Source organism: Trichosurus vulpecula, chromosome 7, assembly GCF_011100635.1.
Source record: "Trichosurus vulpecula isolate mTriVul1 chromosome 7, mTriVul1.pri, whole genome shotgun sequence".
In the NCBI taxonomy this organism is placed as follows: Eukaryota; Metazoa; Chordata; class Mammalia; order Diprotodontia; family Phalangeridae; genus Trichosurus; species Trichosurus vulpecula.
Window position 1 is genome coordinate 42,342,175 of NC_050579.1, and position 27,639 is coordinate 42,369,813.

General features: G+C 47.7%; 2 protein-coding genes across 2 annotated transcripts; one reads left to right on the top strand and one right to left on the bottom strand.

The window, feature by feature from the left end:
• Positions 1-1,603: 1,603 nt before the first annotated feature.
• Positions 1,604-17,550, bottom strand: RAD51D (RAD51 paralog D). Its single transcript, XM_036766016.1, has 10 exons — positions 17,413-17,550; positions 15,272-15,333; positions 14,394-14,512; positions 12,523-12,604; positions 11,690-11,824; positions 10,965-11,060; positions 8,884-8,974; positions 8,701-8,771; positions 7,029-7,193; positions 1,604-3,886 (listed from the first exon to the last, which is right to left on the bottom strand). The coding sequence occupies exons 1-10, from the start codon at positions 17,492-17,494 to the stop codon at positions 3,803-3,805; spliced, it is 987 nt and encodes a 328-aa protein (XP_036621911.1). The 5' UTR covers positions 17,495-17,550; the 3' UTR covers positions 1,604-3,802.
• A 2,972-nt stretch (positions 17,551-20,522) lies between these two features.
• Positions 20,523-25,976, top strand: FNDC8 (fibronectin type III domain containing 8). Its single transcript, XM_036769402.1, has 4 exons — positions 20,523-20,731; positions 21,828-22,191; positions 24,150-24,395; positions 25,824-25,976. The coding sequence occupies exons 1-4, from the start codon at positions 20,523-20,525 to the stop codon at positions 25,974-25,976; spliced, it is 972 nt and encodes a 323-aa protein (XP_036625297.1).
• The last annotated feature ends 1,663 nt before the right edge of the window (positions 25,977-27,639 follow it).

A 27,639-nucleotide genomic window follows, 5' to 3' on the forward strand; every position in this document is an offset into this window, starting at 1 on the left:
GGTACTTGTGTGACCCTGGGCCTCAGTTTCTGTCTCTGTGAAATGGGTGACCTCCTGGTCCTTCTGCTGGCCCATACTAGCTCTTCCGGCAGAAATCAAGTCAAAAATTAAAGTCATCACCTCCAGAAATGACCTAACAGGAAGCTAAAGGAGCCTCAGGACTCTGGGAATACAAAAAAAGGGGGAAGGGAGCTTCTCACTTGGGCAGGAGAGTGGTGTAGCCCATGTAATATCTTCTTTCCAAGCATTCTCCACTCTTGATTTCATCCATCCTTCCAACCTCCCTGGAGGCTTTGGAAAACGCTGATCAAGTAGGATCTCTGTCTCAGAACCTTTTAATGGTAAGTCATGCTGAGAGGAAGCTGGAATGTACTCTTGGTTGTTATAGGGGAGGGGGAGTGACATATGATCCTTAAATAAGCCACTTAAAGATCCCAGGGTATTATATTCCGCTACTCATGGGGCCTTATCTAGAAGGCAGAGGCTGTGTCTTAACCGAAGATCTCAGTGCATCCAAGGACAGACCTGGGATTCTAACTCCAGCCTCCTGCTGCCATCTAGACTAGGATACCATGTTTGCCTCTGCTGCCCTTCCAGAGCAAATAGGAGACCCTTTTCTTATCTTGGGCCAGGCATGAAGCCAAGTGGGGCAACGACCAGTAGGATCATCCAGATGGTCTCTTCTGACCTTCCTCCCCTTCCTGCTAGCCAAGTTCAGGACAAACCTGCACCCAGCTGTTCCTAAAAGACAGTATTTCATTGCTTGCACAGGCGACTGCCCCCTCCCTCCGGATTTCCCAGTCCCCTCTTCCCTCTCCTAGAATAATAATAGGTGGTGTGAATGTAGCACTTTATGGTTTACAAAGCACTCAACATATTTTAGAACTCATCCGATAACCCTGTGAGCAGGGTGCAATTATTATCCCCATTTTAAAAATAAGGAAACAGGCCAAAAGACTTGCCCAGCGTTTCACCTCAGGCAAGGTTCAACTATTCTTGTTATTTGGTCATTTCAGTCATATCTCATTCTCTGGGACCCCTTTTGAGGCTTTCTTAGCAGAGGTACTAGAGTGGTTTGCCATTTCCTTCTCCGGCTCATTTGACAGATGAGGAAACTGAGGCAAACAGGGGTAAGTGCCCAGGGTCACACAGCTAAGTGTCTGAGGCCAGATTTGAACTCACAGAGGACTCGTCCTGGCTCTAGGCACAGCCCTCCAACCACTGTATCACTTGACTCCAAATTAACGTTATTTTATCCATTACACTGCCAGCACTCTCAAAGGATGAGTCTTCTGAGGCCCTTTCAGGAGGTCTGGGAGGTCACGACTATTTTCATAATAATACTAAGACATTATTTGTCTATTCAAATACTTCTCCCTTTTCCTAACTATGTAACTGTATGGGACATGTTTTCTCCATATACTTCAATTGAAATAACACATCACACTGGCAGACTAAATGCAAAAGCAGATAGGAGAATCCGATTGTCTTTATTAAGCCAGACATTAAAAGCTTACAAAAATATGTCAAGTAATGATATTCTCATTAAACCTTTTTTTTTGTTTTGGAAAATAGTTATTTTTCATTAAAATGTTACTTGTGATAGCATGTAATGGGTTTATATTATTATTTTAAAATGAATATTTTAACATTTTGTTTTAATTTCTAATATGGCAAATGTTGATAAAGATAGCCTACATAAAAAAAAAAAAACTTTTTGATATCCTCGGCAATTTTTAAGACCATAAAGGTGTTCTGAGATCAAAAGTTTGAGAGGTACTATGTTACACCATCTGGCTACGTACCTCCTCCTAAAATTACTTTATATTCTGCATCTATCTACATAAAGTTGGCAAAATCAACCATGAATGCACTTATTTTTGTCTAGTACAGGATAGCAACCCTCTCCTCTCCAAGTGGAAAAATTCCTTGAATTCAGGAATCATGTTGATTTAATTTCTTTTCTCCAGTATAGCCTCTCTCCCCCCAGGGTGGGTTGACAGCCCCCTAAAGCAGAGGTGTCAAAGTACAGCCCCGACCAGATTAAAATTAATTGGGAAATATTTCATAAAATAAATAAAAATACAACATAATGTTAATTTGTGGTTTTCTGAAGGGATCCATTTCTATTTGATTTTGATACCTCTGCACCAAAGGATAAACCATATGCTGCTTACCTGCAGAGATGTGATTCCTGACTGGCTGAAAGACTCCTTTTCCTGAAGCCTTTAAGCTCCTTGAGGGCAGCGTTTCTATTTTTGCCCATTATTTTTCGATCCTCTGCACTAAGCACGGTGCCTAGCACACGGTAAGCTCATATAAAGGCTGACTGGCCATCCCACTCTATTCCTGAACCTCTTGCTTCCATTTCCTCAATCCTTGCTATCTCCAGATGCCCTCCTTTCCCCCCATGCCACCACTCCTGGGGCTTTCTAACCAAGATGGATGACCCTCTATAAAGGATGCTATCAGTAAATACAGCTGAGAAATTCTCCCATTTGCCTTTTATTTCCCCTTCTCTCTTGTCCTGGGCTCCTTCCCTGGTTCCAGGTCTCAGACCGATGGCCCTGATGCTGGTGCCAGACAGAGGGGTGATTTCATACCCATAGGGCAGGAGGCTGGGGTAAAGCTAGCAGAAAGAGATATGTAATTATAGTGGGTCCCTGAGCTACAAGCAATGAATATCTGCTCTAAAGGACGAGATCGGCTATGTATTATTTACACCAGCATCAATTTTCCCAGCTGGTTGTCTCAGGTGAACTCATTCTCCTCGTTTATGGACACAGCCACGGTTTACCGCCTTTGGTTATTCTGAACTGGGAACCAGGCCCCCTAGGGTACCATGTATATTAAACAGGTGGCTGGATTCACCAGCAGCAGATCACATCTATTCTCCTTGTTAAATTATATCCCTGGGACAACAGAGAACTAGGTTTCTCACCTGTGCCTTAGCACAGGGACACATGCAGGTGTGTGAAATCAAATCAGCCAGAAGAAGAGAAAGGAGGAAAGAGGTCTTGTTGGGACCTCACAGGGAGAAAAGGATACACATATCATTGAGGGGAAATTAGATGGCTTTGGGTTGGCGCCACTTACTAGATTTCTTTCTTGTTATTTAGGCCAGGGACAAAGGGAAGGAATGGTTTCCATCTGTAGCATTTTAGAAGCAACTCCTCTCTTGGTGATGTGAAAGCCCTGGTTTATAGTTCGGGGAAACTGAGGCACAGTGGAGGTGACATGGGATATAAACAATCGATCATGACCCTGGCTGGCAAGAATCGTGTATCTAACTGTTGGTTCACTTCTCCAAGGATGCCAAAGATGAGCTTATTTCAGCCAATGGCTCCCAGAGACAGAGAGAAATGATAGAACCCAAGCAAGGTAAGGCTCGAGTATCAGCTGCCGATTGTCACACTCCCCTGCGGCTCCAAGTTATCTCCTACAAGGAATGATGCTGAGGTCTTACCGCAGCCAGGGATGCCCTTCCCTTCCCAAGTCAGGCTCTCCAGCCTCAGGATGAGGCTACCTTTTACTTCAGCGGTTACAGGGGGCATAGATCATAGATTTAGAATGGGAAGGGACAGATGAGGAAACAGGCCCAAAGAGGTAAAGCCCCTTGCCCATGTTCACAGCATCAGAAGTCGGATTTGAATTCAGGTCTTCCTTCCTCGGACCCAGGCCAGCACCTTATCCAGACCATCCCATGCCTTCTCTGTCTTCTTTGTGACTGCTAGTTTCCTCCCTGGGAACTGGGTGACTGGGAGCCTTTGAGCCCTCCTCATGTTCCAAACAGGCGATATGATTAAGGCTTGCTCCCTTCTAAGGAGGAGCTCTGTTCTGCAGTCCCACAGCTTCCGATTTCCACTAGCTCCTGGATTCCTGTGGGCTGAAAGCGGGCATAGGAGAGGAGTTAATTCTCGGTCTAAGGAACCCAACCCTTTCACTAGAAACATTTCGATGGATACGTGAATTTCTCAGGGGCAGCTAGGTGCCTCAGTGGAAAGAGTGCCAGGCCTAGCTCAGGAAGATCTGCATTCAAAATCCAGCCTTAGATACACTAGTTGTGTGACCCTGGGCAAGTCACTAAACTTCAGTTTGCCTCAGTTTCCTTTTCATAAAAATGGGGATAGGGGCAGCTAGGTGGCACAGTGAGTAGAGCACCAGCCCTGGAGTCAGGAGGACCTGAGTTCAAATTTGGCCTCAGATATATTGACATGTTTACTAGCTGTGTGACCTTGGGCAAGTCACTTAACCCCCATTGCCCTGCCTTCCCCCCTGCAAACAAACAAACAAATAAATAAATAAATGAAAACAAAAAAGTAGGGATAATAACAGCACCTCCCTCCCAGGGTTGTTGTGAGAATCCAATGAGATGACATTTCTAAAGCTCTTAGCATAGTGCCTGGCATTATCATCTCCAAGTCCAGATGGAAGAGACAAGACAAATCTGCCCAGTATCACAGAATCATGGAATTAAAGGATTAGATTTAGAACTGAAAGGACCCAGGAATCCATTACCGTTCAGTTTTGATGTTGACAGAAAAGGATACTGGGGCCGAGAGGTTAAATGAATGGCCCAAAGTCGCACAGGGGAAGAGCTGAGACCTGAACTCCAGGCCCGCCCCCCAAATCCAGTGCTCTGTCTACAGGATCGGCCAGAGCTGAGAATGACCAAGCAGTTTCTTCTCCAGTCCTCCCACTTTCTTCCTCATACATCAGTACAGAAAGGAGTAGCCATATAAAGCTGATAAAATTTTACAGTGAGGTGCTCCCCCTCCCTCCACCCGCCTGGCCTCCAGCGCAGGGCGAAGGGAATGTAGTTTGCCTGCAAATACAGGTAACCGCGGTGACCGGTTAATTGTGTTTATTGTAGAGAAGTGTGCTATTATTGTGTGTTAGTATACAGAAGAATAAAAACTATTTAAGGAGAAGAACCGTACACATATAGCTGTCCATCATCTGGCTCCGGCCTACCCTCCCAGGCTTGTTTTGTTGTTCACTTTTACCAATACTTTATCAATACCACACTTTAGCCAAGCTGGTCTACTCACTGTTTGAAAAAAAATATTTTGACAATTTTATTTCAATATAATTGCTTTCCTCTGTAATCCTGTGTATTTTATTTGATGCATTGAAAAACATGATTCTGAGAAGGGGTCCACAGGCTTCGCCAGACTGCCCAAAGGGTCCAAGACACAAGAAAGATGAAGAACCCCTTAGAGGAACATCTTCCCAGGTTTGACAAAAGGGGGGAACTGAGGTAAGGGCAGAGAAATGATGCAACTCCAACCTGCCCTTCCAGCCTTATTTTCTTTCCTTCCTTCCCCTCCTGTACCCTAAGTGCTAGCTAACGTAACCGACTTGCTATTTCCTGAACACATCTCCATGTGCTCTTCAGCTTCCTGTGCCTTTGTTTATCAGGCAACAAGCATTTATTAGGTTCCTACTGTATTCCAGACACCACCAGGCTCATGATGTTTCTTCTCCCTGGAATACTTTCCCTTCTAGTCTCACCTGCTGAAATTTCATTTATTGCTTTTTTTTCTTCTTTTCTTTTATTTTCCCGGGAGGGGTTGGGGGTTAGAAGGTCAAGGGAGAACAGACATTATTGTTATTCAGTCGTTTTCAGTTCTGTCCAACTCTCCATGACCCCATTTGGGGTTTTCTTGGCAGAGATACTGGAGCGGTTCACCATTTCCTTCTCCAGCTCATTTGACAGATAAAGAAACAGGGTGAAGTGATTTGCTCAGGATCACAGAGCCAGTAAGTGTCTGAGGTTGAATTTGAACTCAGGTCCTCCTGACTACAGGGCTGGCACTCTATTTATTGTACCACCTAGCTGCCCAGAATACACATGAGGTGGCCAAAAAATAAATAAGAAGAAAAAGGCATATGTGTATGTATGTATGTATGTATGTATGTATGTGTGTGTGTATATATATATACACACACACACACACGCATAACACACATATATATATACACATATATGTATATATATACATAACACACACACACACACACACACACACACACACACACACCCCTTGAGGTATATTTTTGTAAAATGCAGAGAAAAGAGCAGAAAGAAGGGCCACAAAGAAGCCCAGACCAGCAGGACAGCTTTGAAAGCTTCAAGTGCATCTTATTATACATTTAAGTAGAAAAGCAAATTGTACAAAACAGAGACCTGAGGTTTTATGTGCCACCCTCTTCTTTTATCTTACTGCCCATAAGCAAATGTCCATTCTATTTGGTGTTTGTTATTCTCAGAATAAACATATAAAAAAAGAACTATCGATCTTTTGAGGCCCAGTTCAAATGCCACTGCTTCCACCGACACCCCTCCCTCCTCCGGCCTCCACCTTCCACTATCCCTGGTCTATCTTTCCCTCTTCAGGACCTTTCTAGAACTCTGGACCTCTTCCACACACTATATCATAAGCTTTTTATACACAACGTCCTTAACTAGATGGTAAATCTCTTGAGGGCAGGGACCACATAGCATCCGTCTTTGTATCCTCCTGAGTGAGACCTAGTATAGAACCATCGCAGCATGGAAAATACGCAATAAATGCTTAATAAATGAATACTTGATGAATGAATGAATGAGCAAGCCCATGATGTCACAAAACACCAGGGAGAAGGGGAAGGGGGAAGAGTATAAGCATTTATTAAGCACCTACTATGTGCCAGGCACCATACTAAGTGCTTTTTACAAATATCTCATTTGATCCTCACAGAAATCCTGGGAGGCAGGGGCTATTATTGTTCCCACATTACAAATGAGGAAACTGAGGCAAACAGAGGTTAAGTGACATGCCTGGGAGGAAGCCCTCCCTCTGAAGCCACTGCTTTAATACCCAGCCCTTAACATCTAAACCCACCCTGAAAGCAAAGTGGGCCGAAGAGTCCAGAATGGCCCCTGAATCCTCAGTACAGAAAAGAGAGGGGTAACTGGGGACATGGATAACGTCACAAACTCCCATTTTCTTCCAGTCTCGGGCTCCCTGCGTGCACACCCTCACCTGTCGTGGAGACTTGGTCAGAGAGGCCACACGGCAGCCATGTGGGGCTCCTGACCCTCCCCGGGCTTCCAGGAACACTCGGGTGCTGGGGACAAAACTCCAGGATCGTCCCAGGGCAGGTCGGAGCTTCCCAGACTCTCGCTCCCTAGTCACGTGGTTAGTCACCTTCAACAGAAAAGATCCATGGACAAATGGATGGTTAAATCCTTATCCATCCAATTCCTCATTATAGGTCACCCCGACATGTGCTTGGAACAGTGTAGGCTGGGCTAGTTGTCCTTAACAGATACTGAACCTTAAATGGCTCGGGGGACTAAGGCTTTCGGGAGGCCCAAGTAATACAGCAATTTCTAATCATGGCTATCAGATACCGGTTTGAGGCTTCCCAAGCGCTGGGTACAAATTCTCTCATTCGATCCCCACAACATCCTCCACAGTCAATCAATGACCACATCTTGTCAGCTCTGCCTCTGTCCACCCCCCTCCCATGTGTGCCCTTCTCCAGTCTACACTGCCCCATCAGCCACCCAAGCTCAGGCCCTCCAGCCCCTCTAGCCCTGTCTACTGCGACAGCCTCATCATCAGTGTCCTGCCTCAAGCCTCTCCTGCCCCTGATTCCTCCTCCATGCGGCTGCCAACGTGATACTCCCAAAGAGCAGGTCTGATCTGGTCACTTCTCTGCATCACCACCACCACCACCACCACCACCACCACCATCGCCACGGCCCCCCACCTCTGGCATTTATACGGCACTTTAGGGAGTTATCTGATCCTCAGAACAACCCTAGGAGGTAGGTGCTGTTATCATCCTCATTTAACAGAGGAAGAAACTGAGGCAGAGAGTGACTTGCCCAAGGTCACACAGCTTGTAAGCATCTGAGGTTAGAGTTGAACTCAGGTCTTCTCATTCCAGGCCCAGTGTTCTCTCTATGCCCCTGAGGCACTTAGTGGCTCCCAGTCCTAAGATCCTATCATTCTAACCCTGGCTATCTTGCCCAGTAGTTTGGCCTTCTTGCTTGGTGCCCATATGTTTTGGCACACGAGATACTTGTGAGTAAAATAGTTTATTATTTATTTTTTATTACTATTATCTGAACTTGTCTTTATATGGTAAGGAAACTATCAAACCCACTGCGGGGGGAGCATCCAGCACATCACCGAGCAGCTTATAGTAAAGGTGTGGGCCCCCTCTGAGTCTCTGGGAGGTTATGTTACATTGTCTTGTTGTGTTTGTCCTTCATTCTCGAAGAGGACCGTGATATCGGGGAGACGATGACATGACTTGCAGTTGACGCTGATTTGAGTGAGGGAGGTGGTGCAGGGGACACAGAGCTGGGCCTGAAGTCAGGAACACTCTTCGTTCTGAGTTCAAATCTGACATCAGACACTAATATGTTATACAGAGTTCAGATGAAGGCATGGAAAGACATTTGTCTGATTGGCTGCATGCAGGCAGTAGGGCAGTTTGAGATGTCAGTCTAACCTGGGGAACCCAAAACACAAGCTTTGGGCCTTTCTATCTCCAGCACTTAGCACTGGTCCCAGCACATGGCAGGTGTTTAATTAATGCTTATTGACTGACTGACCTACCACAAATCCTATCCCTCTGCAAAGGCAAGAAAAGCCAGAGAGAATCAGGGCCCACCAGACCGTAACTGCTGCTTCAACTCACCAAGACGGCTATTCCCAGTTCCCGGGCCAGGGTCTTGAGCTCTCGGGCGAGCTGCATCATTAAGGCCAAACCTTAGAAAGGAAAAGATGGTTTGGAAGGTGGAGGGTGGAAAAGGATAAAGCTCCCCCAAGCTCTGCCCAAAAATCTGGGTGGCGATGCCATTGTCATCTAGCCACTGCTCACCCTCACTATGCTGGCCCCCCAGAAGAGGGGAGATGACTGCAGAGACTGAATCCACCACCACTATCTTTACCGGCCCTGAAGCACTGGTCACCTGGAGAGGAGAAAGACAGTATGAATGGGTCCTCCTTTTCTTAGTAGCCTCCGGGGGGGCGGGGGAATGAGTTTTATAGGATAAACTTTCTGCTTAACAAGAGAAAAATGAAGGGGAGACATGCTTTAACCTCACACCTACAGCCCAAGACTTCCTAGGAAGTCAGGCTTCCTTAGCGGCTGACGTTCACCAAACAACTGACCTTCATTCTTGCCATTGGTTCTGTACCTGGGTCAGATTTTCCCCACCTCCCCCCTTCACTAGCACTCTCCACACCCCACCTGGACCTCCCAAATCAACGCCCCCTGGCATTCAGCTGATATGCTCTTTGTGTTGTATTGACTAAGCTGACTCCATGGACCAGACCCAGACTGACCTTCACATCCTATCCATCTTGCTGCATACCTACTGCCATAGGCATACCCCTCTCCTCCACAATTCTCTGCCTCTTGTTCCAATCAAGAGTACCATTGGTTTGGCGTAAGGGGATGTCATCTGACTGGCCTGTACATCAACCCAACACTTGCAAGATTCTTCGGACTAAAACCCCCTTCTTTTTTTTTTTATTATTAGGTTCATTATTGTTTTCTTTTTTAATAAATTTCTTTATTTATTTTTAGTTTACCACACACGGTTCTACATAGTTTTGAGTTCCAGTTTTTCTCCCCTCCCTTCCCCCTCCCTCCCCAAGACGGCATGGAGTCTCATATAACTGTCATGTATGACTTTGCATTGAATTAATTTATGCTCTAGTCAAGTCGTGGAGAAGAATTTTGACCAATGGAATGAATCATGAGAAAGAAGAAACAGAACCAAAAAAAAAAAAAAAACCCCAAAAACAAAAACAAAAGAGAAGCAGAAAAGGCGAGCATGTAGTGTGCCTCAGTCTGTATTCAAACTTCGCAGTTCTTTGTCTGGATGAAGATAGCATTCTCCATCGTGAGTCCCCTGGAGTTGTCCTTGCCCCTTAGGTTGCTGAGAAAAGCGCAGTATGTCAGGGTTGGTCCTCACGGGATCCATATATCTGTGGCTGTGCACAACGTTCTCCTGGCTCTGCTCTGCTCACTCAGCATTATGTCGTGTAGGTTTTTCCAGGTTGTTATGAAGTCTGCATCATCCCCATTTCTTATGGCACAATAGTATTCCATTACCTTCATATACCACAGCTTGTTCAGCCATTCCCCAATTGATGGGCATCCCTTTGCTTTCCAATTCTTGGCTATCACAAAGAGAGCTGCTATAAATATTCTTGTACATATGGGTCCTTTTCCCGCTTGCGTGATTTCTTTGGGATACAACCCTAGAAGTGGTATGGTAAAACCCCCTTCTAAGGCCACCACTCCCTGTATTAGAATGTGAACTTCCTGAGGGCAGGGACTATCTTTTGTATCTGTATCCTCAATGCTTTGCATATTACTACAAGGTGGTACAGTGGATTGAGCACTGAGACCAGAGTTAGGAAGACCTGAGTCTATACTAGCTGGTCTGCCTGAGACCAGGTGCAACTACTACCTGCCCTCAAGAAGCTCATACTCTGATTGGGGAGGACTACACACAAAAGGGAGCTGGGGTAGGGGGGCAGGTGGCAGATTCTTCCTTCTCTCTGAAGGTCTTTAAACAAAGCCCAGATGACGATGATATGCTCAGGTATATTATAGAGAGGATTCTCGTTCGGGTACGAGTTGGACTAGCCAGCCTCTGTGGTCTCTTATCATTGAGACTGGAAGATTCTGAGTTAAGAGGGCTGGGCATTAGTCTGAGCTCTGTTTCTGACTAGCCTGTGAACCTGGGCAAATTCCATCCTCCTTCTGGACCTCTGCAGGACCTCCCTCTATGAAAGCCTCTGGCTTTAAAAATCTAGGCTTCTACAACGTCCATCTTGGAAGCACAGTTGGTCATTTCAGAGGGTGACCTCTCACTGGACAATCGCCCACACAAAACAACAAGAACTCTGCCCATGCTTCTCAGGGGACCACCGATGGGGGCTCACCTGCTGGGAGATACTACCCCGGAGATCCTGTAACGTGTTCAGCATTTCGAAGATGTCAAACACCCGTACCACGTGGATCCGCTGCAGAGCCCCTGCCTGGTAAGAAGCAGACACACAGGCATCAGCGTCCCAAAGTCCCTGCTTCGGGGGCACAGAATAACAGTGGCTAGCATATACTTTATGCTTTACAATCGGCTAAGCACATTACATATGTTACCTAATTTGATCCTCACAGAGCTCTGTAAGAGGTAGCTATTATTATCCCCTAAAATTGTACAGATGAGGAAACTGAATCAAACAGAGGTTAAATGACTTGCCCAGGGTCACACAGTTAATAAGTAACTGAGGCAGGATTTGAAGCCAGGTTTTCCAGACTCCAAGTCCACCATTCAATCCACTACGACACATAGCTGCCTTCTAAGGCAGAGCGAACTTACACAAACGAGAAGGGGGGAACTGAGCACCACCAGGCCCTGAAAGCAAGATTTGGGGTCTCCGGGGAGAACACTAAAGGCCTTCCAGAAGAAATGACAGGAGGAAGTAGCTGAGTTTTGGGGCTCAAATCCACACAGAAGCCCATAACAATGAAGGGACCAGTGTCAAAGAGGCCTAGAGATAGACTGCAGGTCTGAAAATATGGGAGTGAGATGATGGTTCTTTTGGGGAAGCTTAAATTTCCAGGCAGAGCAGCATTCATACTGCAAAGACGTCCTTCCCACCCTGACCTGCTCCTCTTCATCCTCGGTCCTGGCCTGCAGCAGCTGGAGGAGGCGCGAGGCTGTCAGGCCTCCAGTGGAATCGATGTACAGGACATTCTGACCCAGGCTGTAGGCCACATTGGCAGCTGTGCAGAGGCACACCTGGGTGGAGGAAAAAAAGAGCTCAGGCCTCCAGAGAGTCTGCCAAGCTCTCCCCAGACGCCCCTGGTCCTTCCTGTGTAGCTAAGCTGACTGAGCACAGAGCTGCTTAAGACCTCAGGCAACCCACATAACCTCTGAAGTGGCTGCCCCTGGCAAAACCCAGGTCTGTTCCCTCACCTGTAAGAGCCTAACAAACTGTTGGTACCCACTCAATTAACTATCAGTCGATAAGCCTTTATTAAGCTCCTACTGTGTACCAGGCACAGTATGATGGGATGGAGATACAAAGAGAGAAGCAAAGCAATCCCTGCTCTCAAAATGCCTACATGATATCAGGTAGCCGGTCCACCTGTCAACACACCTGTCCCCTGCCTCCACGCTAATGGGGCAATAACCAGCAGAAACTGGGCCTGGGACAAATCAGGCTGTTGGGATGAGGAAGGGTGGCCTAGAGGACAGCCTGATGGCGTGATGGGAAGGGGGCGGCCAGAGTCCTACACGGGCAGTTACAACCCACACTTCTGATGACAAAGCCTGGAGGATGGAAATATGCCTTCCCAGAGAACGAGTGAACCAGCACACACAGCGCCCCCCCCCTCCACCTCTACTGCCAGGAAGAAGCGTGAATGTCTCTGTAATGTTGATGCCTGGTACAGAACCCTGCTGGCCCCATGCTAGTTAAAGCTCTGACATCATACCTGGGTTTTGCCACTGGCTGGGGCTCCGGTGATTTCTGTGACTTCTCCAGTGTAGAGGCCAGAGTCCAGCAGCTTATCCAGGCTTTCAGCGGGGGAGAAGAGGAGAGAATCATCTTTCCAGGAAGTGGGATGGAAAAGAAAGAAATAATCCCCTCCCACCTCCTCCCTCAAGAGCATAGTTTAATACAAGAAGGTAACTTAGAGGCCATGAGTTTTACAGATGAGTAAACTGAGGGCCACACAGAGTGATAAGGCAGGATGTAAACCCAGGTTTTCTTGACTCCAAGCCCAGCACCCATTCGGAATATCGTGAAAGTTAGGACTGACTTCCTCCTCATCAAATCCAATGGTCTAGGTCTATTCTCAGGCTTCATCCTTCAAAGTCTCTGAGGGACTAGAGATCATCTAATAATGCTATTCCTGAAAATTCTCCCTTTCTGTAGCTTCTGTGACCCTAACATCCTGGTCCTCTTGACCTCTCATCCGTCTCCTTTGCCTGCCCAGACTCTGACTTGACCTTTCCGCTCTCTTCTGAATCCGGACAAATACTCACTCGTCTGCTCTCCAAGGTAGGAAGGGAATGTAGAGGTTTCTCTCCCCTTGGCTCCAGAAATGGGAGCCAATGGTTAAATTTTCAGTGTGAGCATTTATACCCCTGAAATCAGCAAATGCTGCAAATCTGGGTCATTGTTCGGTTAGCTGTCTGGACTTGAGAAACTAATGGAGAAACTCTTAATATGCTGCTGTCCAGCCATTTCAGTCGGTCCAACTCTGTGAACCCATTTGGGGTTTTCTTGGCAAAGTTACTAGAGTGGGTTGCCGTTTCCTTCTCCAGCTCATTTTACAGATGAGGAAACTGAGGCAAACAGGGTGAAGTCACTTGCCCAGGGTCACACAGCTAGTCAGTGTCTGAGGTCATATTTGAACTCAGGTCTTCCTGACTGCAGGCCTAGCACTCTATCCATGGCACCAGCTAGCTATAAAACAACACATAAGGTATTGTTCGTACTTTTTCTTTTCTGGAGAACTAGTTGTTAAACATTTACCTGTCTCATATTTCCATCTACTTAAAGAACACCCAGGGAAGGATGTCATGTCATCTCAAACTCAGGATGCCTAAAACTGAACTAATCCTCATTCCCTTCAGACTGGCTTCCCTCTTGTCCTTTAAAAGCAAATTCATTTTTGTCATAAACTTGACAAATGTCAACAAACATGAACATTTCCTTATCCGCCCCATGAGGAAGGAAGTATTTCTTAGTCCTATTTTATAGATGAGGTGAGCCTAAAGAAAAAAAACCGCACCAAGACATTTCCTTATAAAAACAAGTAAAAAAAAGGAGGATTGTGTAGGACACTATAAACCTCTATTCATGTTTGGCTTATTTTTATGTATATTATTAAATTTTACATAGTGGTTTGGCATGAATCCCTCTCCTCTCCAAACTCCTCCCCACCCCCAACATCACCACCTACCTAGGAGCATATAAGAACATAATTTCAGCTCTGGATTTAACCTTGTTTATTCCCTAAGACATGCTCATGAATGGAGAAGTTGGGAGCAGGGATTATTCTCCTTAAAATTTACTTTCATTCAAAGCCAGTAGACTGCAATTCACTGTGACAAACATAAGTAAAACCCAGGCCCTTCCCAACAGAAGGTTTGCAGGAGAAACACAGAAACAGCAGAACAGTGATGGGCCTGTCTCATGTCATACCTTGTGGCAGGAAGAAGTGGGAGTCCTGACCCTCTCTCCACGTTCCCCTCCACTCCCAGACCATACCACCCTTCTATGAAAACAGACCTGGGGTGACTAGACTCAAGTCTCCAAAGCTAAGCCTGGGGAGCGGTTCCCTTTCCCAGAACGCACCTGGCAATGCCCGTAGCCAAGATAGCCGTGGAGGTCTTGAGCTCTTCATAGAGATCAGCACCGTTGAAGGGGAAAGACGAGAACTGAGCCAGCAACACCCTCCTCACAGCAACTAAGGCCTGCCCCCAACACAGCACAGAATTCAGAAACGGAAGACATTTTCTTTTAAAAAATGTTCTCTTAGACACTTGACATACTTACTAGCTGTGTGACCTTGGGCAAGTCACTTTAACCTCAATTATCCTGCCTTCCACCCTCCAAAAAAAAAAAACTAAAAAAAAGTTATCTCATTTTTACTGCTGTCTTCCATTTTCATATCTCACAAATATCCAAAAATAGACTCACCCTCCCTCCAGTTCCCTTTACCCAGGGAGCTAGCCTGTATAACAACAGTTAAAAAAAAAAAGGGGGGAGAGCTAGGTGGTGAAGTGAGTAGAAGAACACAGGCCCTGGAGTCAGGAGGACCTGAGTTCAAATCTGGCCTCACACTTCGACTCACTTACTAGCTGTGTGACCTTGGGCAAGTCACTTAATCCCAACTGCCCTGCCAAAAAAAAAGAAAAAAGAAAAAAAGCGGTCCAACAGAACTGTCATACGCACCAACCCTATCTGGTGGTATATGTGCCATTCTGCACGCACAGCCCCCCACCTTTGAAAACAAGGGAGAGAGGCAGACTTTCTGAGTTCTGAAAGGGGAATATGCTCGTAAGAGCTCTGAAAATATGGAAAGACAAAGGGGACCAGGCGCTTCTTCCTTCCTTCTGCGCAGGCTTCTTACTGCTCAAGGACTCCAGGATCTCCCTTTGGGCGGGCAGGGGGTCTGGACACTCTAGGACATAGGAGCTCAGCTCCAGAGAGGGAGGCATTCTCGCCCTCACCTTATAAGACAAGGAACATTTCCGAGATACTTCTTCCAGGTCTGCAGAGACGAGGTCCACCACTGAAAGGAGATACAGAATGAGGAAGTGATGCGCCCACCTCCCCAACCCCAGCACCCTCCCCTGAGATCAGGTCACCCAACAGAAAACCCAGAGCCGCTCTCTTCCTCAGTGGTTCGGCCCCTCCCCGCACTGACTGGATCAAGTCAATCCAACAACTTATCGGGGCTTATTATTATCCAGCAGTTTATTTGGGCTGGGGATATCTTCCCGGAGTCAGGAAGACCTGAGTTCAAATCCAGCCTCAGACACTTACTAGCTGTGTGACCTTGGGCAAGTCACCTCACCCTGTTTGCCTGTAAAATGAGCTGGAGAAGGAAACGGCACCTAGCTGCCTCAGAAAGGCTTCCTGTAGGGGGTCAGATGCTAACCTGGTCTTGAAGGAAGCCAGGGAAGGCGAAAGGCAGAGATGAAATGACATGAAACAAGAATGAATTTAACCTAGAGCTCAACTAAAGCCGGCTCCAGGGGCCGATGAAGTCCACGGGGAGACGTTGGCAGGTTTAGGCCGGGGCCGGCCGGGTCTGCCTCCAGACAACCACACAGAACAGGCCGGCACGTGTAATAAAAGTCGTTCCTAGTTAGGCCTAGACGGTGTGATAGCACGGTTAGAACCCCGGACTGGGCTTCCAGGAGATCTGGGTTCAACTCTTCCCTGAGATACTTAGTAGCTGTGTGCCCCCAGTAAGAAAGAGTCATTTAGATGTTCTGAGCTCCTCCGAAAGATGGGTGCAAGGTCAGCCTTGGCTGCACAGGAGCGGCCGAATTAAAGGAGGCGACATGTATGCAGCACCTGAGAGGCCCGGGACTGTTGTATACAGGGGAGCCCTTATTACTTAGGGTTTATAAAGATTGTTTTTAACCACCTTCCTCGTGACTCTGTAGGTGAGTAAGGCAAACATCACCCGTTTTATTTACTTGGACATCTTTGTTGACTTTCTCTGTACGCCCAGTCTAAGCCAGGCGCTTGGCACACAGAAAGCGCTTAATAAATGCTCGCTGCGTTCAGCCGTATTTAACTGAGAGTTTGTGGCAGGGACGCCGGCATTTCCTTCTCCGGCCCCTTTTACAAGTGAAGGAACCGAGGCATGCGGGGGTGAAGCGACTTGCCCAGGGTCACACGGTCTGAGGCCGGATTTGAACTCAGGAGGAGGCGTCTCCCCCGCCCACTGACCAGGGAGGAAGCTGAGGTGGTTCTGATTTCTTGGGATTACAGATTTAAATGCCCTCCCCCCCCCCCCCCCCCCCCCCCCCCCCCCGGCTCCTGACGAGGGCCCCGAGGCCTGGAGGCGCTGGGTGACGGACCGAGGCCACGCAGGGGGTGCGAGGCGAAGCGCCCTGACCCGACTCTGCTGAGCCCGTTCCGCCGCCCATGTGTCCGATCCACAGGGGCAGCCGGCACAGAAGGCTGGGCCGGAGTCGGAGGGACCCGAGTTCGAATGCGACCTCGGACACTAGCTGTGTGACCCTGGGCAAGTCACTCCGCCCTGTTTGCCTCAGTTTCCTCACCCGTCAAATGAGCTGGAGAAGGAAACGGCAAACACTCCAGCATCTCTGCTAAGGAAACCCCAGACACCACCCGACCGAAACTAGGGAACGACGCTGTATTAGAACAAGGACGGACGTCTATATGGAGGAAAGCACTCTGCAAACCGTCTGACCCATGGACCCGCGAGGTGTTTACAGACAGAGAAACTGAGGCTGAGGCTAAGCCATTGTAATGACAGCCGGCATGCGGGGCGGGCTTCTTGCTACGTGGGCGGCCTCTCTTCCGACCCCGCAAGGCAGGCGCGGTTATTATTATCACTATTCCCATTTTACAGATAGAGAAACTGAGGTTGGGAGGTTGCATACTGATAACAGTAACTGCGTCTCTACGAGGAAGGCGGCGTCCTTGTCCCCGTGTTACAGAGGAGGACACCGAGGCTGAGAACGGCCCGGGCTCACGTGGCTCTATGGCCATGCCCGTCCCGCCGCGGCACCTGGATGTCCGGGAAGGGTTTGAACCCAGAGCCCGCTTCCTCCCACCACTGGCGGCCGCCTCTCCTCGCAGGGACGCTTGCAGTCTCGCGCCCTTTTACCTGTCCTGATGCCGATGCCCCTCAGCAGCTGGATCATGTCCTGGGTGAGGCCCGGGCACAGCCCCGCCCTGAGCACCCCCATCCTCGGGGCCGACCCCCGAGGCCCCCGGGGCTGCGCGCGGTCGAGTTAGGCGCCGTTCTCGGGGGGAGGGGGTGGAGGGGGGGGCCACGAGGCATCCAGGAAGCAGGAAGAGGGGTGTACAGAGGGGAGCCCCCTCCCCCACCCAGCTGCGCCTCCCTAGACCCGCCCCGCCCCCAACCACTGGCGGCGTGCGGAGCCCAGGTCCCAGGCCCGGACCAGCCCGGCCGGAGGTCACCGCTTCCCGCCCCGCAGCTCCCGTCCAGCTCGGCTCCGGCCGCCTCCACTTCCTGCCGGCTCCTGGCTCCGCGCGCAGCCTGGACCTTGCCCCACACTCCCATCTGCTGGCGGCGCGTGGAGTGGCAGCGGCTGCAAAGCCGGGAGCCGGGGGTCCGGGACGGGGGCGGGGGGGGGAGAGCCGGGGGTCCGGAACGGGGCCGGGGGTCCGGGACCGGGGCGGGGGGGAGAGCCGGGGGTCCGGGACGGGGCCGGGGGTCCGGGACGGGGCCGGGGGGGGAGAGCCGGGGGTCCGGGACGGGGCCGGGGGTCCGGGACGTGGTCCGGGACGGGGGCGGGGGGGGGAGCCGGGGGTCCGGGACGTGGTCCGGGACGTGGGCAAGGAGGGGTCTGGGAGAAGGGCAGAAAAGGACCACCATGGAGGGCATCTAGTCCAAGCGCCTTGTTTTACAAATGAGGAGGGAACCCCCAAAAGGCTAGGAGACTTATTTCCCCGGGGTCACACTGGTAGTGGACGAAGACGAATTTGAACCCAGCTCCTCTGACTCTATGTCTAGGGTTTCTCCTACTAAACCAGAGGACGAAGAATCCGCTTGATCACGCAGCTTCATTCCTCCTTTGTCCCACTCCTTTCCTTCCTCCCTCTCCTCCCCTTCCCTCCCCATCTTTCTCTCCTTCCTTTTCTCCTCATTCCCTCCCTCTTCTCTCCCTTAACTTCCCGGTTTCCTCCCTTCCTTGTTTTTTCCTTCTCTTCCTTTTTTCTTCCTTCCCCCTTTTCTTTCCTGTTCTTCCCTTCTCTTCTTCCTTCTCTTAACTTCTCTTCCTCCCTTCTTCCCCTCTCCTTTCTTTTTCTTTCCTCCCTCCTTTCCTTCTTTCTCTCTCTTTCTTCCCTCCAATCTTCATTTCCCTGTATATGATGTCCCTTTAAGGCTTATCTAGGGACTTTCCAGTATCCCCCCTCCCTTCCTCTGTTTTCCCCATATGCAGGCTCCCTAATCTTCACCCCACCCCCCACACATACTCTTCTATCCAGTTTTGTCACATCTGGAAAAGTTGAGGCAAGGAGAAAGGAGATTCAACAAAAGTTAAGAAGACACATTGAGTCCTGTGACCCCAGCGGGGCACATCATTATAACTTCTCATGCTCGAGGAGCCCCTTCGGGGGCTGAATTGCCACCCACATCTAGTAGATGTTCCCTGGCATTGAGGAACTGGGCGGTGGGACACTACAGCACACCCAGGGAAATTTGGCATCCAACCTTAGAACTACTGGCATAGTCTGAGCCCCTCATTTTATGGACAAGGGAGAATGGGAGGGATTTCAGTGCCTAAGGTCACACAAGTGACTAGCGGGGTCAGCAAGCACCGGAACCAAGCCAGATCATCTGCCTCCACATATACCTCTGACAGAATGAACCAATGATTGAAGCCTGGTTACTAGCCTTCAGAGCCCTTGTGGATTATCTGAGGATTTTTTTCTGCCACCCAGCTTCTCTCTCTTATCATCACAAGAAATAAAAGGTTTGCTATGGATTCCTCCCACCTCAGGGTTCCAGGATGTGAGAGACTGGCAGGTTCTGTTCCCTTATTCTGACAGAGAGGGGTTTGATCCTTGCCAAGCTTCGCCATCCATCTCTGTAAAATCAGGACGTCTATCCCCACCCCACCAGAATAGCTCTATAAATTGCTTTGAGATCTCCAGAGAAAAGCCAGAGTGGGTTCCGCATATAGGTGGTGGTCGTGAACATTTATTGAATGTCTGACTCTGTGTACCTTAGCGATCTTCTAATCCAGAGACTTTTAGCTTTTGTTGTGTCTTGGACTCCTTGGGCACAGCTTGGTGAAACCTACAGACCCCTTCTAGGAATCATGTTTTAAATACATAAACTAAAATACATTGGATTACAAGGTAAACCAATTCTATTGAAATAGTTACCCCAAAATATTGTTAAAAACAAGTTCATGGACCCCCAGGTTAAGGACCCCTAATCTCACTGGAGACATGAGAAGGGGCAGCTAGGTGGAGCAGTGGATGGGCACTGAGCCTGGAGTCAGAAAGACCTGAGTTCAAATTCAGTCAAGGATACTTCCTAGCTATGTGACTCTGGGCAAGTCATTTAATCTTGTTTGCCTCAGTTTCCTCACCCATCAGATAGGATTAAGAGCACCTACCTCCCAGGGTTGTTGTGAAGATCAAATGAAATAATTGGAAAGTGCTTAGCACAGTGCCTGGCACATGATAAGCCCTATATAGATGTTAGCTATGATAACGTGGGTGATGATGATGATGGTGAAACTGAGGCCCAGAGAGAAGTGACTTGCCTAAGATCCCACAGCTAGTGACAATAAAGATTAAAAGTCAGGTCCTCTGATTCCTAGGTCAGAACTTCTTCCCCTATATCATCAACACGTCTCCCCGTTCCCCCCAAAAAGTGTATGTGCGTGAGGAAAATCCATAGATTTTAGAGAAAGTCCAGAGTTTCTCTATTTTAAACATGCAACTACCCCACCCCCAAGATCCCCACCCATCCATGTTTATCCCCACTCTCATCCCCAGGTCCTCTGATTTCTCTCCCTTCCATCTATCCCTGGTCCTGGCTCTCTACAGTGACATCATGACAGTAGCCACCAATCAGGGAGCAGGAGAAACCTAATTGTTACAGTTTAGTATCATGGTGACATCACCCCCTAGTTGCCCCCCAAAATCAAGGTCTGCAGAGGCTCCACTGACAGTTCGTGTCTGCTTCCAGCCTGCTTGGTTACTGTGCCTCTTGGTCTGACTTTGCGAAGACACATGGCATCCAGAATGCTCTGGAGAGTGGAAGAGGAGGATGAGGAGGATTCGGACCAAGACTTTTCCAACAGGAAGATTCCATTCAGCCAATTTAAGAAGTCATTCCCCATTCATAGGCCAGTGGATCGGAGGTTCTCTGTCCAGAGGTTTGCTGTCTCCCCCAGATGCACCAAGCCCACCCTTGTTGAGGAGGGAGACTCAGAAGAGATGTAAGGACCAGTACCTTCCCTCCTTTTTCCTTCTTTATATAAGAACAAGGCTTAGGAATGGATGGGGCAGCCTTTAGAGAAGAGAACAATTTCTTTGACCCAGGAACAACCAGTTCCCTGGATTTGGGGGACAACAAGCAAGAAATGTTTGTTTTCAAATGAGGTTGAGTTGATACACTTTCCTGAACATCCCCCTACTTTCCACCACCACTTAGTCTTATTTTATCTTCTTCCTGATTTCATCTCCCTTCTAGTGTCAGCTGCTCTTGGAAGGACAGAGTTCCTGTGCTGCCACCCCCCGCCCTGCCATAAATCTACCCCAAACTCTAGTCTTATCTTCTTCCATCTAGCTGGTCTCATCTCCCTTTTAGTGTCAGTTGCTCTTGGAAGGACAGATTTCCCCCACCCCCCAATAAATCTATCCCCAAACTCTACAAAAAGCCTTATAGCTAAGAGGAGAGGAGAAAAATGGATTCTATTATCATAGAACACAAAATGAGAAACGCAGACCATGGTTTCCTCCAACTACTTCAGTCCAATGGCACCTCCTGGATGTCTTGCTTGGTGTATCCCACCATTCTAGATCCTTGATAATACTAAAGCATAATAAAGCATAGCTCTGACCTCATCACTACTCCTTTTCAAGAAGCTTCAGTAGCTTCCTATTGCCTCTAAGATAAAGTAGTTTGGCATTTAAAGCCCTTTGCAATCTGGCTCCAACTTATCTATTTACAGATAGGTCTTGAAATGTAAACCCACTTAAAGACTATATATGTTGGTTTTTTCTCTGTATTTACAGCGCCTAGTTACTATATAGTATCTGGAACTTGGTAGGCAATTGGTAAATGCTTGCAGAATTGAATTAAATTTAGCACCCTGTGGCAGGGAAGGGAGGGGGGAAAGGAGGAAAGGAATAAGCATTTATATAGCACCTACCAAGCGCTGTTAAGCACTTTACAAATATCTCATGTGAGTGGATTTGAGCAATTAATGAATGCAACCCTGGAGTGATCTCTATGGGTCAACCATGGGATGGACCAGGGTGGTCCCAACTGTCACATTTTCCAGTATGCTTTCTTCTTCTTGTTCTCCCCAGTAAGCCTTTCGAGTTTGAAGAGTCTAGTTCCGAAGACACCAGCACCTCCCCCGTTCCCACCAGCATGCTGAACCCATTCCAATTTTCCCTGAGCCAGTCCAGCAGCAATATTTTCTCAGAATTGCTGGAAAGACAGCTGACGAAGCTCAGCTTGGCCTCCTTGACCAAGGGCAATGAGATGGGAGACCAGTCCATCTGTTCCAGCCATTCCAAGCCCCGGGTGTCGAGCTTTATCCCCCTGGATCTAGACAACCCTGAGATGGATGCAGACACTACCTCAACTTCCTCAGAGTCTTCTGTGGTTGTGGACGTGCCTGAAGCCCCCTTCATCTGCGAGCATACTGTCAGTGACTCCACAGCTGTGGTGGGTGATGCTGCCTGAATGGGGACGGGGAGGGAAAAAACTCAAACATCCATGAAGGAAGGATGAATGAATAAGTGAAAGAATGAGTGAGAATGAATCAGTGAATGAATAAATGATATAACGAGTGAATGAGTGAATGAACAAGAGAAAGAATGAATGAATAACTGAATGAATGAAATGAAAGTGAAAGAATGAGAATGAATGAGTGAATGAAGGAAATGAGTGACTGTGAATGAAGGAAATGAGTGAATGTGAATGAATGAAATGAGTGAATGAATGAAATGAGTGAATGAATGAATAAGTGAAAGGATAAGTAAGTGAGTAAATGAGTGAATGAGATAGGGAGGACTTGGAGACCTTTTGGTTCCCAATTTAAATAAACAGGGAAAAAGATTTCTCATTGACTTGGCGGCAAATGAACAAATATGAATGAATGAGTAGGGGAATGAATGAATGATTGAAGTACAAGTGCTACATACACCAGAATGGAAGAGATATGGATGGAGTCAGGGTGCAACTTGGACTGGATGGGGATTAATCTTTTAAAAATTCTTATAAATAAATTATTATTGAAAATTTAGTAACACTCTAAAGAAAATAAGCCAAATGTGGAGTTGGACCTCAAATAAACACCCTGAAATCTGAACTTACATTTTACTTGGGAAAAATATTAATGCAAATTTGAACAAAATAATCATAATAATTGAGTAGCTCTAGGCTCCCTCCTTGCAAATGGCTCTGCGTCTTCTTGCTTGTGAAGTTTCCTTGCCTTCTCGGTATCTCTTTCTGTCTCCTATTGTTTGCCACAGTCCATGCAACGCTGGTCCGATTGTCCGCCTGGCGTCACTCTTGGATGATCCTTCCCGTGTCTCTTGATATTCTCCATATTGTCATTTTTCCATAGCTCCACAGGGTTCCATTATATTAACACATACCCCAGGTTATAGAGCTGTTCTCTGATGTTATTGGTATTCTAGCTTTCTTTCTTCCCCTCCAGTTTTTTGCTCTTACAAATAAAACAATTATGTTTGAATAGTTTTGTGCAGCGTTATAATGGTCCTAATTTTCCTTTTAATAACATCCTCAGAATTGGAGCCTCAGCGATAGGCCCCAAAGAGGAGCTGCTACAGTGGGAAAGAGAAGTGCATTTGGGATCTGAAGACCCACACTTCAAATCCCAGCTCTGCTGCTTCCCTGCCTGTGTGACCTTGAGCAAAGTCATGAAACCTTTCTGGGCCTCAGTTCCCCCACTGGTAAAATTAATAAGAATAGGTTGAATTAATTGACCTCAGAGTTTTGCATTCAGTTCTAGATCTTTGATCTTTTGAAGTCAAGTTCAAGGGTACAATGAGCCTTGTAACTCATTACATACCAAGAGTCATAGACTCAAACTGGAAAGATTCCTGGCTCTGGAGTTAGAGGATATGAGTTCAAAGCTTGCCTCGGATGTCTACTGTGTGACTATAGGCAAGTCATTTGACCTCCTCTGGGTTTCCTCACCTTTATTTTTTCATTTGTTTGTTTATTTTGGGGGGAGGCAATCCAGCTTAAGTGACTTGCCCAGAGTCACACAGCTAGTAAGTGTCTGAGGCCAGATTTGAACTCAGGTCCTCTTGACTCTAGGGCCAGCACTCTATCCACTGCCTCTTCTCATCTTTAACATGAAGAGGCTGGGCTAGATGGCCTTTGTGGCCTCTTCTAGCTCCTGAGAGGTAGGATCTCATAGATCATTTCACTCCCTTAGACAATGTCACTTTCCTCACCTGTAACTTGAGGAGGTGAGACTATAGATGGCCTTTGAGGTTCCTTCTAGCTCTAGAACCCTATGATTCCATTGTTTTTGTCCCCCGTGGAGCCTCGTCAACAAGCATTTCATAAGCACTTCCTCAGCTCGCATGTCAGGTGCTGTGAATGGGCCGGGTACAAAGAAAGCCCTTGTGGGTTCTCTCTTCTCCCAGATCTCCTGGAACAGGAGCCAGGGCAAGCAGCGGGTGAGTTTCTACCAGGTTCTCCTGCAGGAGATGGAGCTAAGGAGAGAGAGAGTGAAGAATGAGCTGCCCAAGGAAAAACTCCCCCCCTGGATCTTCAACCAGATCATAGGCACGACCGTCAAGCTCATGGAACTGAAGCCAAACACCAAGTATTACATCAGCGTCCGTGCTGCCAACCCAGCAGGCCCAGGGAAATGGTGCAAGCCCTATAAAGTGAGCCCAGGCCCGTTGTCCCCTGAGAGGAGGGGGGAGAGTGGAAGGGAGCAGGGAGGCACAATCAGCTCCAACTGCAGGGAGGGAGAGAAACAGACATAGACACATAGACAGAACCTCACTTCATGGCCATCTCCAATCTGGAATAATAGATTTACACATAGCCCTTTGAAGTTTGCAAAACCATTTTACAAATATCTCATTTCATCTTCACAATTACTCTGAGAAGAAGGTAATGTATTATTTTCCCATTTTACAGATGAGGAAACGGAGGCAGACAGCAGTTAAGTGACTTTCTCAGTCACACAGTAAGTGTCTGAGGTCAGATTTGAACTCCAAGCCCCAATGTCAGCTGTGCCACCTAACTGCCCCCAATTCCATACAAAATCTTCCATTTTTAATTTTTACTATTACTTGAAACCAGGTAAAGAGTATGGGATTTGGAACCTCAAGACCCAGGTTTAGCTTTGGGCTCTGCTCGCTCCTGTCTTTGTAACTTCAGGCAGGTTCACTTAAGCTCTCTCTTCTTCAGCTTCCTCCTTCATGAAATGAGGAGATTGGTGCTAAAGGTCCCTTTTAGTTTTCAAAAATCTATCATCCCATCAGATCTATGGATCCACAATTATGCAGATGCTACACAACCACTGTGTACACGCACATGTGAGCACACACACACACACTCTCACAGACCACACACCCCTTAGCTAGCACCGATAATTGAGAACCAATGCTTGGCTATTTGTGCAGATACTGGGAAACTCCAGTCAACAAGCACTTACTAAATACCTACTAAGTGCCAGGTTAGGTGGCAGGCGGTGGATAGAGCACCGGGCCTGGAGTCAGGAAGACTCATCCTTCCTGAGTTCTAATCAGATCTCAAACACTTACTAGCTATGTGACCCTGGACAAGTCACTTTACCCTGTTTGCCTCAGTTTCCTCATCTGTCAAATGAGCTGGAGAAGGAAATGGCAAACCATCCAGTATCTCTGCCAAGAAAACTCCAAATGGGTTCACAGAGTCAGAAACGACTGAAAAGACTTAACAAGAAGAATCATGTGCTAGGCACTGATAAGCCTAGGAATAAACCGATCCCTCCCCCCACCCCCCAAAGAGCACACACAAGTTTCCCCTCATAGAGCGCTGAGGACAGGAACTGTTTCATTTTTTTGTCTTTGCCTGGCACGTAGTAGGCATTTAATAAGCATTTTATTGAATAACCGATTGTTGGGGCATGGAAGGAGGAAATGTTGAGGGAGGAAAACGGTGGGGGGGGGGATAGGATATAGGGGCCAGGGAAGAAGTTGGAAACTTGAGGGGGGCACATTGGAGACAGGAGGCACAGCAATGGAATTAGGGTGTGAAGTCCTAGGAAAATAAACTCGAAAGGGAGGGAAATGAGCATCGATTTCTTTTTCTCTCTCACTCAGTTTTCCACAGTGGCCGCTGATGTGAATGGCTTCCCCGAGGAGATCCCCATCAAAATCACTGTGCTTCGTCGAGAACCTCAGAGGAAAACAGTATATGTTGGGATCAAAGAGTTGAGGAGACTGGAGGACCTGGAGTTCATTTTTCCTCACTAAGAGGGGGCCCCCAGCCCCGGCCATTCACATATTTATTCAGCCCCTGCTCAGGGTCCCTCAGGAGCCACATCTAGCACCAACATGGAGCATAGCACTGATGAGCCTCCCACTTCTGCTGGCCCAAGGCCCTGGACTGCCCCCGCTTCCCTGCCTCTCGGGCGCCTGGTGGGGGAGTTGGTTCAGCTGGGACCCCTGCTTATCTGGACACAGGCAGCCTCAAGCTGGCCAGCAGCCAGGCCGAGCCACTGACCATAACTTCTGGCAGGCTCCTTCCTTCCCCCTCAGAGCTGGGCTCACAGCATGTCCTCATTAAAGAACTATAAACACCTCTGGGGCTCTCAGGGTGCTTGACTTGACATGAAGGGGACATCCCAGAATCAGAGAGGAATTAGAAAGAGTAAGGAATGTATGTAGAGTCAGAAGAGCTGGGTTCAGATTCTGGCTCTTCTACTTATTAGCTGTGTGACCTTGGGGACAGGTTACTTAACCTGTTTGCCTCAGTTTCCTCACCTGTAAAAGGGGGTAATAAGAGCACCTACCACACAGGGTTATCATGAAGATCTAATGAATTAACTCGCGTAGAGAACTTTTGCAAAATTTTAGATTATCGTCATCATCACCATCCTCCTTAATCTCTAGGATTTTTAAATCTGGGTTCTTCCTACTGATGTGACTTTGGACAAGTTTAATTTCTCTGTGCCCTGTCCTTTTCACCTGCAAAATGAAAAGGGCTCATTGAGGGGAGGGAAATAGAGATCTAGATGCAAAAGCTAGAGCTGGCATCAACAGCCTGATTTTACAAAGAACCTGAGGCTCAGATTCTAACAACGGCCCAAAGGTTACGGGACTTAGGGTCACAAACAGATTTACAGGACCTTAGAAATGTCATCTTAGTCCGATCCTCTAAATTTACTGATAAGGAAACTCAGGCCCAGAGGCTACATGACTTAGGGTTGTCACCAGAGACAGAACTGGAAAGGGACCTTAGAAAGGTCATCTTAGTCCATTCCCCTGTTTGGACTGATACCTAGAGGTTATGGAACTGAGGATCACCAGCAGAGACTTAGGGTTGGCAAAGAATCTCATTTTACAGATGAGGGAAGCCTGGTCCCCCAGTGACTTGCTGCAGGTTACTTGGGGAGGAGGTGGCAGCCAGGCCAGGTATTCAGACTCGTTTTCTGACGTCAGCCCCACCTGTGCTCTCTCTGGACTTTAATGCGCCAGGCAGTGAGAACACCCAGCTCAAGACACACACCGATTCTAGACTTCCCTCCAATGAGTTAAGTCCATCCATCAATTTTTTAAAAAAGCATTTATGCATCGAGTATTATGTTCTGGGGAAGCTGTACTAAGAGGTCCTGGAGATGCAAATAAAAAAAAAAGATATAATCCCTACTCACAAGGAGCTTCCTTTTATCAGAGGCCACATGGCCTCTCTCTCTCCCCCCAAGTCTTCATGCAGTTTTTAAGATTTAATAGTTGATCACAGAAAAGTAGAAAGGGCAACTGACAAGAAGAGAGTTTTAGACCACAGAGTCCCAAGGCAGCTCACACAAGGGTGACTTTGGAATTCGACCAACGGATCTGAGAGTGGTCCCCTGGACTTCCTTACCAAGGGCACAAGGACATCTGGAAAAGGAACTTGGGTATATTTCCCCTGGCT